The sequence below is a fragment of the Schistocerca nitens genome, chromosome 9 (genome assembly GCF_023898315.1).
Source record: "Schistocerca nitens isolate TAMUIC-IGC-003100 chromosome 9, iqSchNite1.1, whole genome shotgun sequence".
NCBI classification, from domain to species: domain Eukaryota; kingdom Metazoa; phylum Arthropoda; class Insecta; order Orthoptera; family Acrididae; genus Schistocerca; species Schistocerca nitens.
Genome location: NC_064622.1, coordinates 476,124,052 through 476,144,607, shown reverse-complemented (window position 1 = coordinate 476,144,607; position 20,556 = coordinate 476,124,052). Strand labels below are relative to the sequence as shown.

Sequence of the window (20,556 nt, the reverse complement as noted above, 5' to 3'; positions counted from 1 at the left end):
AACGTGGTACAGGGATTAATTCTTCTCTGCGTCCTAGTGCTGCAGGAGGATGAACACTTAGAGAGACCAGGAAACCAGTTCGTACATCGTGTACGTAGAGGCCTGTCGGACAACAAGGTACATACATACCTGCGCGTCCTAATCTTTCCTTTTGACGGACTTTGCTTCCATTAAAGGTCAAAATCATCATTTATCAGTGCGATGTAAAGCCCTATTTTTCACCATCAGTGTGTTGCTTTAAATGCCAGTGCATCAGGCATGTTCTTCCTGGTATTCATACATCTCGATTTATGGAAACTGTGGCTGTCCAGATCAGGAAAATTCGCCATTGCACCGCGACCTGTCAGTGTTAATTGCGGAAGCAACCACCCTCTCGAATCCCCGAAGTGTGCCAGCCCAGTCGAGCACGCATAGCCCAGGAACTGAAGGTCACCAATCGCCTCTCATATTTAGAACCTCGAAAAAAAAATACGGTAAACTCCCAATGATATCGACCCTTGGCCTCTATCTGGCCAGTTCCTCCGCAGCACCTGACGTGTTTACTCACTCAACGGAGTCGCGCAAATACGCTTGACCGTGGGGTCGACAGGGGTTCCTCATGACGGTTCCCGTGCCACAGTCTTCTGCATGCTGCCAGAGAAAGGGCATGCTCCTCCGGCCTTTACCGCTGACTGTGCTCCCTCTTCTTTCCTTCGTACACCCACAGCGAATAATCTGTCACAGGACTCTCGAACACCAAAAGTAGTGAAAGACAAGAAATCTTGGGAGTTGAAGCTATGTTCGTTGATGTTCCCCCTCAACGAGACAGCAATCCTACGGCGTGACCTGTCCTTGTTCCCTCACGCCTAACCAGGACGCCCTCAGCCTGACAATTCAGTGGAACTGTGACGGATATTACTGTCACCTTCCACAAATGCAACTACTAATTTCCCGCTCTTCAGCTATGTGTCGCTCATCAAGAGTTGTAACTATGCAACTTCCTTGAATTTTGATACAGCACTGTGTACCTGGCGCGCTTGGTATTGACACTTTGAGAGGCTTTCACATTGATTAACATTCTCTTCAATCTCCCTACTGCATACACCATTAGCTGGCATTAGGACAGTCCACAAATAGGGATTCAACACCCCTTACCACTTTCAGTACACAATTATCTGTTTCTGAAGTAATTCTGCTACTCGATTGAACTGACCCGCAGCAATCACTACATTGATAAGGAATGGCAGATGGCGAAACGGCTGTCTGACAAACAGACACCATTTTTCGTCACCAGTAACGATACAGGATAGGAATGGCCGATGCTCTCCACGAGCCAGTTGTTGGCAAGCAAGCAGAGATGAACATACGGCCACACGCTGATTTTTGTGATTTTGGCTTAGAGCGTGCGGAAGCCATACAGCTGACTTTTTAATCTTAACGATTGTGTGTAAATGTCACACTGTGGTGGAATGGTAAGTTCATCATATTTGCCATTTCTAGAGTACAATTACGTTGATTATTGTAGATTGATGCGTGTAAACGATCTTTATCAATCTCCGAGGTCAAAACGATCCTCCTTAAAACGAGGAAACCTTTTTGCTTGCCGTGCTCTGTCCTGTGGCATTATCCCCATCCACGGCGCAAATGTTTCTGGCTGCCTTTCCCACTGCCGCTGTCATCCCTCTGTTGAACTCAAAGAGAAGTAGGTGTCTGAAACGTTTCGATTTTTCCACAGCGCCACTCACTATCTCCAAATGACAAAATAACAAAACGTGATCTCAAACAGCAATATTGGGCTAAAAATAAAAATGAAAGTCGGTAAATAATCCCATAAAAACTGGAATATCAACATGCAAAACAAAGATCCACACTAACTTACGCACCAACGTAATAAGAAAAGCTTTTCTCGCCATTGCTATTGAGTGAGGTGATGCAGTGGTGAGACGCTACTCATATTCAGGAGGAAGGCGGTTAAAAACCACGCCCAGCTGTTCAGATTTAGATTTTATATGATTTTGCTAAATTGCACAAGCCAAGTGCCATGCCTACCTGCATAGTCTATTGAGCCATGACGATCAAAGTCTTGTACGATAGCTATAAACTGATTTTGAAGCGTAATGCAAATGATGGACAGTGCACAGATTTCCCAGTGATGTGGCTTCTTCCCCACATTTATTACCACCACGAACACTGTGATGAACAGATTCGGTTTCACATCAAATGTTTTTACGAGGGTCACTCCAAAAGAAATGCACACTATTTTTTTTAAAATCCGTCTTTTATTCTACATGTTTGAAAGTTTTACAATGTGTAGATACATCCTTTAGGAACAATATTTTCATTTCTCCACATAATTTCCATCCCTCACAACTGCCTTACGCAATCTTGGAACCAGCGCCTGGATACCCTCACGGTAAAATTCTGGATCAACCTGTTGGAGCCACTGTTTGGCAGCGTGCACAAGGGAGTCACCATCTTCAAACCTTCTTCCACGAAGAGAGTCTTTCAGTTTCCCAAAGAGATGATAGTCACATAGAGCCAGGTGAGGACTGTAAGGCGGGTGTGTTTCAGTGTTGTCCATCCGAGTTTTGTCATCGCATCCACGGTTTTTTGACTGACACGTGGCCGTGCATTGTTGTGCAACAGCAAAACATCCTGCTTTTGCCGATGTGGTCGAACACGACTCAGTCGACCTTGAAGTTTCTTCATTGTTATCACATATGCATCAGAATTTATGATGGTTCCACACCGTAGCCATAACTTTTCCAGCAGAAGGTGTGATTTTGAATTTTTTTTTTCTTGAGTGAATTTGCATGATACCACTCCATTGATTGCCTCTTCGTCTCTGGTGAAAAATGATGTTTCATCACCTGTCACATTTCTTCCAAAAAATTCATCTCCACCATTCTTGTACTGTGCCAAAAGTTCGCTGCATACCGTTTTTTTAGCGCCACTGCCAACATCCTGGGAACCCACCTGGCACAAACCTTTTTTAACGCCAACATTTTCAGTATTCTGCAAACACTTCCTTCCCCTATCCCAACGTAGTGTGACAATTCGTTCACTGTGCTGCATTTGTCAGCAGTCATCAATTCGTTAACTCTGCACATTGTCTGGAGTGTGTGCAGTAAGAGGCCTGCCGCTGCGAGGACAATCCTCAATATTGCCGTGCCCGCTTTCATCACGTAACCTGCTTGCCCACCGACTAACTGTACTGCGATCGATAGCAGCATCTCAATACACCTTTTTCAACCTCATGTGGATGTTTCCCACTGTTTCGTTTTCACAGCACAGGAATTCTGTGACAGCACGTTGCTTCTGACGAACGTCAAGTGTAGCAGCCATCTTGAAGACATGCTGTGACGGCGCCACTCATGGGAACAGGTTGAACTAAGTTTGAAAAAGAGCGGGAAGCATGTATCTACACACTGTAAAACTTTCATACATGCGGAGTGAAAACTGTATTTTTATATAAATAGTGTGCATTTCTTTTGGAGTGACCTTCGTGTTATGTAAACTGGAGAGGGAAGGGGGAGAAAGGAAAGGGAAGGAACCCATTATATCAGCTGCCTCGGGACTCTCGGGACTTTATGCAGAGGCAGCGGCGCAGAGTGCAAATTTGTGCCAAACCGGGTGCGACGCGGGATCTCCTGCTTACCAGGAAGTTCCTTTAGCCATTGCGCCACTGGGACAGTGTTTATCACAATTGCACAGACTATCCCGGCACATGAAAGAGAAGCAGTGGTTGGGAAGGTAGTGAGACAGGGTTGTAGCCTCTCCCCGATGTTATTCAATCTGTATATTGAGCAAGCAGTAAAAAAAAAGAAAAAACTCGGAGTAAGTATTAAAATCCATGGAGAAGAAATAAAAACTTCGACGTTTGCCGATGACATTGTAATTCTGTCAGAGACAGCAAAGGACTTGGAAGAGCAGTTGAACGGAATGGACAGCGTCTTGAAAGGAGGATATAGGATGAACATCAACAAAAGCAAAACGAGGATAATGGAATGTAGTCGAATTACGGCGGGTGATCCTGAGGGAATTAGATTAGGGAATGAGACACTTGAAGTAGTAAAGGAGATTTGCTATTTGGGGAGCAAAATAACTGATGATGGTCGAAGTAGAGAGGATAATAAATGTAGACTGGCAATGGCAAGGAAAGCGTTTCTGAAGAAAAGAAATTTGTTAACAGCGAGTATAGATTTAAATGTCAGGAAGTCGTTTCTGAAAGTATTTGTATGGAGTGTAGCCATGTATGGAAGTGAAACATGGACGATAAATAGTTTGGACAAGAAGAGAATAGAAGCTTTCGAAATGTGGTGCTACAGAAGAATGCTGAAGATTAGATGGGTAGATCACATAACTAATGAGGAGGTATTGAATAGGATTGGGGAGAAGAGGAGTTTGTGGCACAACTTGAAGAAGGAATCGGTTGGTAGGACATGTTCTGAGGCATCAAGGGATCACCAATTTAGTATTGGAGGGCAGCGTGGAGGGTAAAAATCGTAGAGGGAGACCAAGAGATGAATACAGTAAGCAGATTCAGAAGGATGTAGGTTGCAGTAGGTACTGGGTGATCAAGAAGCTTGCACATGATGAGTAGCATGGAGAGCTGCATCAAACCAGCCTCAGGACTGAAGACCACAACAACAACATCCCGGCACGCCCCTCCGCCCACCCACACTCCCACCTAGCGCCCATCTATCCGCAGTGCTTGCCCATGTCCTCCATGTTCCCTATTTTGTGACTCCGCATGAAGTCCAGACGCAGCTGACATCATCAGTTCCTTTCCTTTCCTTTCCTTTCCTTTCCTTTCCTTTCCTTCTTTTCCCGTTCTTTCTCCGCCCTCCACCTACAGTTTACATGATATGTATCACAGGTGCAGATCCCGCATGGTGCCTTTTCTTCCAGACATATCCAAAAGAAGAGACACCGTACATTCATATAAATGTTTTCCTGCGAGTAGCTTCGCCTCTTCAGTTCACTATTTAGATGTGGCATTAACAACGTAATCACTGTCTGAAGCTACAGTCATTTTTAGACACAATATTTGCAGAACGCAGTGGTTGTAAATGATGTAAACAAAGAGCACAATGAAGTTTTTGGGCCAGTCTCTGACATGAGTAACCCATCCACGCCGGCGCTGTGGACGAGAGCTAGTCCCGGCCGGCCATGCCCACTGTACGGCGAATTTTTCGCGTTGCCCGCGACGCCACTTTCCCCTGCTTCCACCCTGGTAGTGTTATCGCCATTATTGGACTTTATGCTATATATTTCTTCGGGAAAATATTTATACAAATCACACGTTTTTGATGGCTTGTACAGTCATTGTCGTGGGACTGTTCGTTATTGGTGAAATGTAAAAACCGCAAGATATGTCGAAATCGGTCGCTAGGTACCAGTTTAGAAAATGTGGGTGTATGAATAATGGTGTATAGGTCAAACTTCCACACAAGCCGAGCGTAGTGAAACGGAGAAATGTGACGCGAGGGGGAACTGCTTCAGCAGTCCACAGGCAGGGCGGCACATTCGCTCCCGACTTCTACAGAAGTTCACCGTAGCTAAAGGGTTAGATATTAAGTGCGTAACATGATGCCACTTTGAAGTAAACAGCATCATTCAATTCAAAAGGATCGATATAGTCACAACTTGGAAAAAGTGCGTCATATAATCTACACTTATGTACCAATCATGTGTACACTGTCAAAACATTTCTACAGAATGTTAAATATGAATTTCACAGTCGCGAAATAGTTAAATGGGTGACAACACTGTAATAATGAGGGGCAACTTTCTTGTGTACAAGCCAACACCGAAAAGACTGACCTCGATCTCAAGAATCGACTTTAAGACAGTCGAAATTAGCCGCGGTTTCCCAAGATCCCACGTAGATGCCGTCCGACTATTTAAAGATTGCCATATGAACGTATGTTCGCCCCGATAACTGAATGGTCAGCGTGACTGACTGCCGTCGTAAGGGGCCCGGGTTCGATTCCCGGCTGAGTCGGGGATTTTCTCCGCTTAGGGACTGGGTTTTGTGTTGTTTTCATCATAATTTCATCCCCATCCCGCGCGCAGGTCGCCCAGTGTGGCGTCGAATGTAATAAGACCTGCACCAAGGCGCCCGGACCTGCCTCTTAAGGGGCCTCCCGGCCAATGACGCCAAACGCTCATTTCATTTCATGTGAACATAATGCGATCTCTACAAAACCATGAGAAACACAGCTTTGTTATATTTTTCTACCTAATATGGGCTGTAAGTATTAACAGTAGCTCGGTTTATGAAATATGTGGTGGTTTAGGAAAATGGAAAAATTTTATGAAACAATTTTAAGCATCCACGTTGGGAATACCACATTTTCTGGTTCAAGAGCCATATTAAAAATTATGGTAATTTTTGCAGAGATCTTAATTAATGGCGAGGTATGTCCAGTCCAACAATAGTACGATGGCAAGGTCGGAATCTAACAAACACAGAATGTACAATGGAAAATGTAGCTGGCCACATACGTTAAAGTTAATTATGTCGTAAGTAAATTAGTTTCACAGAAATTGAAATAAGTTACTGAAAAGTCGGAATGCCAGTCTTTCTAATGAGTGGTGCCACTATGTCCATAAATACTCATTAGCACACATGAAAACTGGAAAGTCATACAGTAGTAAAAAGTTCAGTGTGCCATATTTTTTGACTGACAAGGTAATAGTAAAAGCAGAGACGTCATTGCACCAGTCCATCTAGAATGATGCCTTGCATAATGGATTCAAGTGGGGAAAGGCTTAGTTAAGGTTTTGGAACGTATATTATACGTAAATTGAAGGTGGAGAGGGAGGGGATGACTGCTGTCAGCCACATGGGGACATTACACAAAATCATCAGCGACTAGTGAAAATGTGTACCGGAACGCGATTCCAACCTGGAATCTCGTGTTGAGACAGGGCGCAGGATTATCGCAAATGCGCGGACTACCTTGGCACCCCTCACAGCCGATCTAAATTCCCATCAAGCACCAACTGTTTGCAGTCCCTGTCCGTTTCCCCCATATTTGCTCACCGAGATTCCCAGAAGAGGTCGGATGTATTTGTACATCTGCACTGAAGAATGCATTGTGTCTGTTCCTTTGGACATGTCTGAAACAACTGACACCACTCACTCATGTATCATGTACACTCCTGGAAATGGAAAAAAGAACACATTGACACCGGTGTGTCAGACCCACCATACTTGCTCCGGACACTGCGAGAGGGCTGTACAAGCAATGATCACACGCATGGCACAGCGGACACACCAGGACCCGCGGTGTTGGCCGTCGAATGGCGCTAGCTGCGCAGCATTTGTGCACCGCCGCCGTCAGTGTCAGCCAGTTTGCCGTGGCATACGGAGCTCCATCGCAGTCTTTAACACTGGTAGCATGTCGCGACAGCGTGGACGTGAACCGTATGTGCAGTTGACGGACTTTGAGCGAGGGCGTATAGTGGGCATGCGGGAGGCCGGGTGGACGTACCGCCGAATTTCTCAACACGTGGGGCGTGAGGTCTCCACAGTACATCGATGTTGTCGCCAGTGGTCGGCGGAAGGTGCACGTGCCCGTCGACCTGGGACCGGACCGCAGCGACGCACGGATGCACGCCAAGACCGTAGGATCCTACGCAGTGCCGTAGGGGACCGCACCGCCACTTCCCAGCAAATTAGGGACACTGTTGCTCCTGGGGTATCGGCGAGGACCATTCGCAACCGTCTCCATGAAGCAGGGCTACGGTCCCGCACACCGTTAGGCCGTCTTCCGCTCACGCCCCAACATCGTGCAGCCCGCCTCCAGTGGTGTCGCGACAGGCGTGAATGGAGGGACGAATGGAGACGTGTCGTCTTCAGCGATGAGAGTCGCTTCTGCCTTCGTGCCAATGATGGTCGTATGCGTGTTTGGCGCCGTGCAGGTGAGCGCCACAATCAGGACTGCATACGACCGAGGCACACAGGGCCAACACCCGGCATCATGGTGTGGGGAGGGATCTCCTACACTGGCCGTACACCACTGGTGATCGTCGAGGGGACACTGAATAGTGCACGGTACATCCAAACCGTCATCGAACCCATCGTTCTACCATTCCTATACCGGTAAGGGAACTTGCTGTTCCAACAGGACAATGCACGTCCGCATGTATCCCGTGCCACCCAACGTGCTCTAGAAGGTGTAAGTCAACTACCCTGGCCAGCAAGATCTCCGGATCTGTCCCCCATTGAGCATGTTTGGGAATGGATGAAGCGTCGTCTCACGCGGTCTGCACGTCCAGCACGAACGCTGGTCCAACTGAGGCGCCAGGTGGAAATGGCATGGCAAGCCGTTCCACAGGACTACATCCAGCATCTCTACGATCGTCTCCATGGGAGAATAGCAGCCTGCATTGCTGCGAAAGGTGGATATACACTGTACTAGTGCCGACATTGTGCATGCTCTGTTGCCTGTGTCTATGTGCCTGTGGTTCTGTCAGTGTGATCATGTGATGTATCTGACCCCAGGAATGTGTCAATAAAGTTTCCCCTTCCTGGGACAATGAATTCACGGTGTTCTTATTTCAATTTCCAGGAGTGTATATTACTCAGAAAATGTAAGTAAACTGAGAAATAATTTTTAGGACCGTTCTGATAAAATGTAGATACTTCGGAGTAAAGGGGATCACTCACCAAAAAGCAAATGTGTTCAGTCATTGACAGACACACAAAAAAGGAAGAAAACTTACTAGCTTCCATAGTAATCCTCCTGCTTTCTCTCTCTCTCTCTCTCTCTCTCTCTCTCTCTCTCTCTCTCTCTCTCTCTCTCTCTCTCCCTCTCCCACCCCAACCTCACACTTTTTGTCTATCTCCTTTACTCCCTTTGTCCATCTCCGCCCCCTTCTCTGTCCACCTCCACACCCCATCTCTCTGCTGAGCCATGCCCATGTGTACAGTGCAGCTCCTGTAAAGGACGCAGATAAAGCAAGGTAACACACCTATTGTCAAGGGCAGCCTACACATTGGGGGCTGAAAATCCTAGATGCAGCAAAAGTTCTTCGGCACTGTCATGTTTTTATTGTAACCTAGGAGGCTTAATGTGCCAGAAGACAGGCATAACTCTTGGTTTTGGGCTGTCTGCAGGTGGACCTGGAGAACAGCAGCGCCACAGTGGAGGTGTACCCAGGTAGAACGAATGCTGCGGCATTGGTGGACGCTGTCGAGGATGCGGGCTTCACGGCGAGTGTCGCCACTGATGGTGCGACGGCAGCTGCTACCTCCTCCTCCACCAGCACTACTGCAGACGCTGCCGAGCCTGCACCTGTGTCCACTGTCAGTGTGCACATCGAGGGCATGACTTGCCAGTCATGTGTCCGCAACATTGAGGGGCTCATCTCTGTTCGACCTGGTGTGTCTCAAGTAAAGGTCAGTCACAGCAGCACTGAATTTCCACTTATTTTTGATGTCTCCCAAAGTTTGTAATCGTTGTATTTATTCAGTGTATAATTACATTAAAACAATGGAAAGACACAGAAATACATTTAGGAAGTCACACTCTCATTAAAAATTCATAAGATTTCTGAGACTGTAGGCATCTCAACTGAGTAAGTGCATAATGTACTGCACAGAAATTTAGCTATGAAGAAGCTGTGCAAGGTGGTTGCAGAAACTTCTCAGAGTAAAACCAAAAGCACATTCGGCATACCACTTCTCACATAGTAGTTATGAAGTGATGTGTGTAAGACAAAAGTCCTTGCCATACATTTATGTTTGTGTTCTTTCAAATACATCACACTGCATTTTGATCCCACACCACCTGCAATCTTTAGCAATGCTTCTGATCGCATCTGCTTGTTGTCCTTCCGCCTGAAATATCAATTCTTGTACAGTAAAACTAGTTCACAGTGACTGCACAGAGTAACCGACAGTCCCTCATAATTCAAGGATAACATCACGTGCTTAATAGCTACCAGAGTCCTCAGTACCTTTTAATGGACTGCCCATCTTTTACACACACACACACACACACACACACACACACACACACACACACACACACACTCTCTCTCTCTCTCTCTCTCTCTCTCTCTCTCTCTCTCTCTCTTCCCTACTACTCATTTGCCATGATTTCCTAGCATGGGAGCATATATATTTTCTTTATATCTTATTGAAAAATGCCCCATGTCTGCCCAATGTATCTTTCATCACTTGACGGACATTCTATCTTACAAACTGCTTCTTGTTCCAATTTATTCCTCCTCTTCATGTCATCACATTTTAAGCTGCATATCTCAAGTCTCTCACTTGGAATGCTAACTTTATGGTGTAAGGTTTGTATATATGAAGATGATTTGACAAGTCTGGAAAAAAGCAAGGAAAAAATGTTTGTTTTGTAAACAACCTCCTTACTTCTCAGCAGTCTCCTTTGTGGGATGTACACTTGGTCCAGTTTTCCTCTACCTTTTATATCTCCCCAGAACAATAGGTTCTGTCAAGCTTTGCAAAATACTGAACTGCAACTATCACTTCCTTGTTTAACAAAAATTTCCTCCTGTCAAGCCAATGTTCCAACTTAGAGAGCATGGAAGAAGTCACTTGATGCTAAGTCTGGTGAATAGGGTGGATGAGGAACCAATTAAAAGCCGAATTAATGCAGTTTCACCATTACGATCGTTGGTATGTGGGGTGGTTTAGTATCCTGGTGAAAGAGCACTTTTGGGTTCGCCAATCTTGATCTATTTTCAGCGTAGGAAAGTTTCAAATGATTGGACAATGAAGCATAATTGGATCCAGTTTTGATTGTCTTTTTCCAAGTAGTGCCCTGGAGATCTCAAGAAACAGTGGCAATCACCTTCTCAGGTGTCAAAGTACCCCTTGCCTTCTTCATTGCACTTTTACCAACCTTTCTCCATTGTTTTGACTGCCATTTCGACTCTGGTGTGTAATGATGGATCCAGGTTTCATGAACATTTACAAATCTGAACAAAAAGTCTAGCGCATCGTGATTAAATGTCACCAGATATTGTGTTGAAGTGGTATGCCGAATGTGCTTCTGGTCCTACTCTGAGCAATTACTGCACCCACTTTGCACACAGCTACTTTATAGCTAATTTTCTGTGCATTACATTATGTGCTTACTCAGTTGAGATGCCTGTAGTCTCAGAAATCTTATGAATTTTTATTCATCTACATCTACATCCATACTCTACAAGACACCTGACGGTGTGTGGCGGAGGGTACCTTCTATTCCAGTTGTATTGTTTGTGGAAAGAAAGATTGCCGCTATGCCTCTGTGTGGGCTCTAATCTCTCTGATTTTATCCTCATGGTCTCTTTGCGAGATATAAATAGGAGGGAGAAATATACTGCTTGACTCCTCGGTGAAGGTACATTCTCGAAACTTCGACAAAAGCCCGTACCTTGCTACTGAGCATCTCCCTTGCAGAGTCTTCCACTGGAGTTTATCTATCATCTCTGTGATGCTTTTGCAATTACTGAATGATCCTGTAATAACGAATCACGCTGCTCTCCGTTGGATCTTCTCTATCTCTTCTATCAGCCCTATCTGGTACGGATCCCACACCAGTGAGCAGTATTCAAGCAGTGGGCAAACAAGTGTACTGTAACCCACTTCCTTTGTTTTCGGATTGCATTTCCTTAGTATTCTTCCTATGAATCTGTCTGGCATCTGCTTTAATTAATTTTATTTGATCATTCCATTTTAAATCACTCCTAATGCCTACTCCCAGGTAATTTATGGAGTTAACTGCTTCCAGTTGCTGACCTGCTATACTGTAGCTAAATGATAAGGGATCTTTCTTTCTATGTATTCGCAGCACATTGCACTTATCTACACTGAGCTTCAATTGCCATTACTTGCACCATGTGCCAATTCGTTGCGGATCCTCGTGCATTTCAATACAATTTTCCATTGTTACAACCTCTCGATATACTACAGCATCATCTGCAAAAAGCTCAGTGAAATTCCGATGTTATCCACTAGGTCATTTATGTATATTGTGAATAGCAGTGGTCTTGCACACAATATCGTGGAATTTGTCCATGGTTTCCTTTTGGTGATCCCAGTTGGATGGCCAGAGTGCACTTCATCATCAGTACATATCTGCTCATCTTCAAATTCATTAATCAAGTAGTAAATGGTCTTCAATAATGGTGCAGAGTCTGCATGAATTTCATCCAATTCTGTTTTGATTTGTCCAGTAGTCCCAACCCTTCAATTGAAAATGTTCAGTATCAGCACGAAAACTGTATCCTCCATTTTCAATCCCAGTTGATACATTCACCAATTCAAATGGCCATCAACAATGAACTGAATGCTGCATGTTGTTGAAATTCTATCCATAATCCTTGGAATAATCAAGCTTACCAACCATGAAGGCGCAGCAAAAATGTTCCAGTCTTTCATGAAAATTTATCACACTTGTCAAACCACCTCATAGTAGCCAATTTCTGTGAAATTTTACGTAATATGGTGCAGTGACAATTCTTTTATCCTTGGGTTATTGTGCTTCTACTCATTTCCACTCCTTCATAAGTTATTTTTCCATATTTATTTCATAGCTATTGTTCACTGCTATCTAATTGATAATTTGTAACTCATTAATTTTTATTCTCTCCTCTGTACTTACTGGTACGTTTGCCACCATGTGCACTAAACATAATGGGTGACATGATTCATTTGGAATGACTGCTGTTGACTTAATTACTGCTACCTCTAATCCATAAGATGGATAATATGAAAATCTTCCAAAATTATCTTTGGACCAAATAGATTACAGTAAGGCATGAATTTGAATCCATTCACTTTGCGCATAAAGGTGACAAATTCCAAGAAGCATAAGAATACACACAGCCCTCCCCCCCCCCCCCCCCCCACTCTTTTGTGTGTGTGTGTGTGTGTGTGTGTGTGTGTGTGTGTGTGTGTGTGTGTGTGTCCAATTCCCTTCCCCTTCTTACTATCCACAACCCCAGAACAAAGCTACAAACTTGTGTTCATAACCAACTCTTTCAGAAGAGTCCCTGATATAAATTGGGATTCTCATCTTGTACAAGTATCCTTATTCTACATCATGTTTGTTCATTTCATTCATGTGGAAGAGAGACAAATTCTCTATTCACTTTTTCCTTTCCCATATTCAACCTAATAAGTAGAACAGCTAGTATGTATGCAAATATACAATAATTTTATAATTGGAGCTATTTACCAGTAAGAATGTTATAGACCTACCATATTGAAGTCCTGTGGAGACACACTGTCTTTCAAATTTAGTCCTAAAGAGTCAGGAGCACAGAAGAAAATCCAGTAGAAATTACTGGACAACCAGTTTCCAATTTTCAAGGACTTCGTATTTTATTTTGTAGATATTCTCGTGTATCTGTAGACCCATACATCCATACAAAAATTGTCAATATTGATGGCTCACAGATGGCAGGAAAATGTTTCTTGTTCATTATTACACACATTTTAGAAATAAAAACTTCAAATTGGTTCGAATGTCCAACAGATTTTTAAAATATTTTATCTAATTTATTTAGCTGATATTTTTTATAATATAATACCATAACATTAATATCTTATGCCCCATAACCCATAATATTATTTAGTGGAAGGAGACAAACAACAGCAACATTAGCTTTGTTGAAAATGAAAACGTTGAAGTGTGTGTTTCTTGTTTTTTCTTTTTTTTTTAAGTCAATATTTGTATGACCAGCTTCCAGCTATCTCTTGCAACAGGTTGTGTTGGAAGAGAAGATGGGCTACATCTGGTACAACCCAGCACTGACGAACCCGTACGAGCTACGCGATGCTGTCTCGGATGCAGGCTTTGACGCGTTGTTACCCGGAGATGCTGCACCAGGCAGTGGCGGGGGTGGTGGTGATGGTACTGACGTCATGAGAGCTGCAGCTACACCCACAGCTACAGGTAAAGCCACCAAAGGAGTGTGGGAGGTGCAAGTGTGACATGAGGCATGTTTGTAATCAACAGGGTTATGTTTTTTAGGTGTGAATTTCAAATGAAAAAAGGAAGGGAAAAGGTGCTCAAATAAGGTTGAAAAAGGGCAAAAGGTGCTAGTTCATTCAACTAAATCAATGCTTTCTCTTTCCTCTATTCTATTTTATTGAATTACAGATAACAACATCAATTTTTCACTCGTCGAAAGAAAGAAAGAAACATGAAGCTGTTGTACTTAAAAAGATGTTAAACATCTCTACAGTTTTAAAAGTAAGTCTGTTTCTGTTAGGGGATAGTATCTTGATAGATGCTAAAGCTTCTTTTGACATCCACAGAAACCAGCGGGTCAAAACTTGTATTTGCTACAGATGTGGTGAATTTCTCAGTGCCTGGATTCTTCTGAAGACTAGACTCAAGTTTGTCTTTGGCAAAGCCATCGAACTGCTCCCTCATGGAAGTAAAAATATCGCATTGTTTTTTTCTTTTCCAGACCTTATACTTCTTATTGTTTAATAGCTGCAGTCATACTTGTAACTATGGACACAATATAGCTGTCTCTACAAATTGTGTTTCTTCTGATAACAGAAGTTGCTGTAGCTTGGGAACTGCACTTGAGCCAAAGAAAGAACAAACTCTATGATTTTGTCAAAATTCTCACACAACATAGCAGCACACTCAGTCCAAAATCCTCCAGAAGTAATGACCAGGAAATTTGGAAGGGGCAGGCCAGTGATTTCTTTGTAGGCAATACGACTTGGAGTTTTCAGTAGAGTCTTCTTCAGGGCAGAGATGAATTGATTTACAATGTTGTATTCATTCTTATGGATTCACAAACCCTGTGAAGGGCATGAACCAAGCATGCAACATGCTTCAACTTAGGAAATTAACAGCTGAAACCATGTATGGATCCTGGTGCGTAAACACAAGAAGTAATTTTTCAAACTCTACACCAGTAAGCTGGAGTTTCTGCAGAAGACCTTAATTGATTGCATTACTGCACTTGCACTGGCACTGGCTTTCTGCAGCTCTTACTTTTTGAAGAACATAGGCTTAACTTTCTCCCCTGCTAAGGGAAAAACTAAAATTTTGAAAACATATCATTCCATTGAGTCTATGGTTTCAACCACAATGCTTCCCATATCGCAATCACACTCTTTCTCCTTGATTCTTTGCATGGTTTCTTGGTGAACAGGCTCCATGTAGTTTTTTCTTGAAGTACTCTCATCAGGCATTGACATCTTTGTGTATTTTTCAAGAAATCCCGTGAAGGCAGTATGGTTCACCTCATTGAGTGGAATTTGTGCTTGCGTAAGAGCTGCACACAAATTACTGTTTAAATCTTTCAAATTTTGACATTTTGAAGAACTCTGTTCAAGTGCATTTGATAATAGAGGCTGCTGCAATTTGCTTGTTTGAAGAGTGTTATTTGTTTGATGCTTAGAGTTGGAAATGTATTGTTTGATGTGATCTCAGTGGTGTTTTTCATCTAACAAAATTCCTGAATTGCAAATATACATCACATAACGGTTCCATCACTGTCTATGAAATCTTGTTTGAATTCCTGAGCCAGAACAATAAGTTCGGCACTGAGTACCTTGGCATGGTAAAATTTAGTAGTACACTCGCTTAGTAATTGTCACAGAGTCTGAACACCAGTTCACTTGCTAACTCAGTGCGACTGTCACATAACACTCCTGCTCCCGCTCACTCACTTGCTGTCCACACTCATTTATAACACCATTACAATGTTCTCATTCGTGCTGGAACTGCAGTCTCAGTGATTCCTAGTAGCATAAAGCAGAATGCTGTCTCACTTCTCACAACTATGCAGGTGCAGTTACTGCTGTCTCTGCCTAACCAGCCACCACAGACTATCCTTTTTTAGTTTTAAAAATTGTTGCCTCATTTTTGGAAGCTGACAGATTCTCTTTGTTATTTATGGATTATTTATGTCAAACAGTTGTCACCTTATCAGTATTATTGAATTATTGCATGCCAATTTGTGATTAGTTTACGGTGATACACTATGTATTGACCTAAAGGTTGGATTTCGTACACGTAGTAGTAGTATTGTTGTTGTTGTTGTTGTTGGTGGTGGTGGTGGTGGTGGTGGTGGTGGTGGTGGTGGTGATAATAATGTAATGTGGCCCTTAGTCCATACTAACTCATATGCCCCAGAGGTAATCAAAGTTATAGGTAATTGTCACCATTATTCTTTCAGATTCACATAACTCAACTCCTGCTACCGCAAAAAGAAAAATGGACGCAGATCTGGAGAATGGATCTGTACTTCATGGAGAACATACTGACGACAATCTCAGCAAATGCTTTTTACACATCAAGGGGATGACGTGTGCTTCTTGTGTGTCAGCTATTGAGAAACACTGCCGGAAAGTATATGGTACTGCAATTACTATTTTCCTTCCATTCTTTGGCTGTCTGTGCAGTTATTTAAAATGTTTCATGGTAACACACTGTTTCTCTCAATTTCCTGGCCTCTATAACTGAATGTGTACAAAGTTCCATCTTTGATACTAAGTAAATGGAGGGAACTGGAATTATTTCTCATATGAAATTAGATATTATCTCAGACTAGAGTAACAAGAAGTGTTTGTGTATGTCACAGCATATAACGTACAGTAACAGATGCATTTGTATGCCATTTTATTTTTACTTAAATATTGATAGTTAAAACACTATGGCATTGTCATCGTCATAATAATCATAATCATCTGAACTGAGTGCCATTTAAGAGCTATGACATTCTACAGTAGCTTGACCAAACTCTTGAACTGGTTGTTGTGGTTGTGTTTCTGTCTTTTCTCATCACAGAACTATTCATGTGGTTTTATAGAGGTCATACCTAGACTATTGCAATTATTGTCCAAAACGTGTTATTGCTGTATTGCACCTACATTAATTCTGATTGTATTGTTAGCAGTAACAGAAAATAAGATGGAAATATAAAAATACCAAAACTGTGCACTGAGCACTACTAAAGATGCTTGTTGACAGCCCTTCTTGATATGAAGATAAATATTCATTAGAAACAAGTGAAAATGCTTTCTGTATTAAGTCTAAAATTACTACCTAATTTCTTAATACGTAATTGCAAACAAATATCAAAAGTACTGTACGCAAATGTAATTTTATCTGCACAGCAAATTATGTCTTTATGAAAAAGATGTAGGGAATATTTATTTCCCATTCCATTGTCTTTCACCCTTGTGCAAAATCCAAAATAATTGCTGTATCCAGTTTCTCAATACCAAGGGAATATTAAATAACAATATTTTGGCTGAAATGAAAGAAGTGTTATTGTTTAAATGTCACATGAAGTGTTTTATCTGCTTTGTTTATTGTCCATTGTATCTAGCTATTAAACAAAATTTTGTATTAGCTTTTTTGCAAGTCACAAAGGTTAATATTATACATATTTTTAAAGTAAAGTCCTGCAGCATGTTTTTTAATTTAAGTTTACATGACTACTCTGCAACTCATGCTTAAGTACCTGGCAGAGGGCTCACCGAACTTCCTTCAGACTGTTTCTCTACCATTTCACACCTGTACAGTATGCAGGAAAAATAAACATTTATATCTTTCTGCACAAGCTGTGATTTCTCGTATTTTATTACAATGATCATTTCTCCCTGTGCAGTTGGGCGTCAATAAAATATTTCACGTTCAGAGGAGAAAGTTAGTAATTGAAATTTCATCTACATTTACATCTACATCTACATCTACATGATTACTCTGCAATTCACATTTAAGTGCTTGGCAGAGGGTTCATCGAACCAGTCATACTATCCCTCTACCATTCCACTCCCGAACAGCGCGCGGGAAAAACGAACACCTAAACCTTTCTGTTCGAGCTCTGATTTCTCTTATTTTATTTTGATGATCATTCCTACCTATGTAGGTTGGGCTCAACAAAATGTTTTCACATTCGGAAGAGAAAGTTGGTGACTGAAATTTCGTAAATAGATCTCGCCGCAACGAAAAACGTCTTTGCTTTAATGACTTCCATCCCAACTCGCGTATCATATCTGCCACACACTCTCCCCTATTACATGATAACACAAAACGAGCTGCCCTTTTTTGCACCCTTTCGATGTCCTCCGTCAATCCCACCTAGTAAGGATCCCACACCGTGCAGCAATATTCTACCAGAGGACAAACGAGTGTAGTGTAAGCTATCTCTTTAGTGGACTTGTTGCATCTTCTAAGTGTCCTACCAACGAAATGCAACCTTTGGCTCGCCTTCCCCACAATATTATCTATGTGGTCTTTCCAACTGAAGTTGTTCGTAATTTTAACACCCAGGTACTTTAGTTGAATTGACAGCCTTGAGAATTGTACTATGTATCGAGTAATCGAATTCCAATGGATTTTTTTTGGAACTCATGTGGATCACCTCACACTTTTTGTTATTTAGCGTCAACTGCCACCTGGCACACCATACAGCAATCTTTTCTAAATCGCTTTGCAACTGATACTGGTCTTCGGATGACCTTACTAGACGGTAAATTACAGCATCATCTGCGAACAACCTAAGAGAACTGCTCAGATTGTCACCCAGGTCATTTATATAGATCAGGAACAGCAGAGGTCCCAGGACACTTCCCTGGGGAACACCTGATATCACTTCAGTTTTACTCGATGATTTGCCGTCTATTACTACAAACTGCGACCTTCCTGACAGGAAATCATGAATCCAGTCGCACAACTGAGACGATACCCCATAGGCCCGCAGATTGATTAGAAGTCGCTTGTGAGGAACAGTGTCGGAAGCTTTCCGGAAATCTAGAAATATGGAATCAACTTGAGATCCCCTGTCGATAGCAGCCATTACTTTGTGCGAATAAAGAGCTAGCTGCGTTGCACAAGAACAATGTTTTCTGAAACCATGCTGATTACGTATCAATAGATTGTTCCCTTCGAGGTGATCCATAATGTTTGAATACAGTATATGCTCCAAAACCCTACTGCAAACAGACGCCAATGATACAGGTCTGTAGTTCGATGGATTACTCCTACCACCCTACTTAAACACTGGTGCGACCTGCGCAATTTTCCAATCTGTAGATACAGATTTATTGGTGAGCGAGCGGTTGTATATGATTGCTAAGTAGGGAGCTATTGTATCAGCGTAATCTGAAAGGGACCTAATCGGTATACAATCTGGACCTGAAGACTTGCCCGTATCAAGCGATTTGAGTTGCTTCGCAACCCCTAAGGTATCTACTTCTAAGAAACTCATGCTAGCAGCTGTTCATGTTTCAAATTCTGGAATATTCCATTCGTCTTCTCTGGTGAAGGAATTTTGGAAAACTGCGTTCAATAACTCCGCTTTAGCGGCACAGTCGTCGGTAACAGAACCATCGGCACTGTGCAGCGGAGGTATTGACTGCGTCTTGCCACTTGTGTACTTTACATACGACCAGAATTTCTTTGGATTTTCTACCAAATTTCGAGACAATATTTCGTTGTGGTCTCTCTCGTTGCAACAAAAATTGCCTTTGTTTCAGTAGTTGCCACCTCAACTTCTGTATCACATCAGTGACACTCTCTATGTGATAATGCAAAATTAGCTGCATCTCTGAACTTTTTCAGTATCTTCCATCAATCTTATCTGGTAGGGATCCCACACCATGCAGCAATAGTAACATAGAGGATGGACAAATGTCATATGATGATTCTTTCAGTGGATTTATTGCACCTTCTAATGGTTCTTCCAATAAAATGCAGCCTTTGGTTTGCCTTCCCCACAACGTTGTTCCAGTTTAAGTTGTTTATAATTGTAATTCCTAGATTTTAAGTTGTAATTGAAGCCTTTAAATTTGTCTGATTTATTGTGTAACCATAATTTAATGGATTGTTTTTAGTACTCATGTGGATGATATCACACTTATTATTTAGAATCACTTGCCACTTTTTGCACCACACAGATAGCTTGTCTAAAACATTTTGCAACTGGTTTTGATGTTTTGATGACTTGACTTGACGGAGGATGACAGTAAATCTATGAGAACTGCTCATATTGTTTCCTAAATCAATTGTATAGATTAGGAAGAGCAAAAGACCTGTGAGAATTCCTTGGGGAACGTCAGATATCACTTCTGTTTTACTCGATCACTTACTACAAACTGTACTGTGACCTTTCTGACAGGAAATCATGAATTTATTTGCACAACTGAGACGATACTCCACAGGCACACAATTTGGTTAGAAGTCACTTGTGAGGGACTGTATCAAAAGCTTTCTGGAAATCTAGTATTATGGAATCATTTGAGACCACCTGCCGGTAGCACTTTTCTGTCTGTATGTGAAAGCTAACCTCAGGAGCTTCCCGCCCAGAAAGCTGTGCACATTAAAGCACCCAGGAGGCACACAATTCAAATTCGAATCCATCCTGTGGATTAATGACGAAGGCCAGTATGCTAGTCAACATGGATATGGTTTGTAGGGGTTTTCCACATTCCACTAGGTGAATATTGAGCTGGTACCCACATTCCACTTCAGAATCACTTGCACATACAATTTATTCCAGATGCTGACAGATGAGGTACAGTGCTTCTGTACTTGGGGGGGGGGGGGATAGAAGCCTGATGAACTT

The 20,556-nt window shown here is 42.4% G+C and overlaps 1 protein-coding gene across 1 annotated transcript in view; it reads left to right on the top strand.

The window, feature by feature from the left end:
• The window catches only part of LOC126203053 (copper-transporting ATPase 1), a 569,185-nt gene that overhangs the window by 273,852 nt on the left and 274,777 nt on the right, over positions 1–20,556 (top strand). Inside the window, 3 exon segments of the mRNA XM_049937292.1 lie at positions 9,110–9,391; positions 13,721–13,910; positions 16,162–16,344. Coding sequence (XP_049793249.1) covers positions 9,110–9,391; positions 13,721–13,910; positions 16,162–16,344 — 655 coding nt within the window.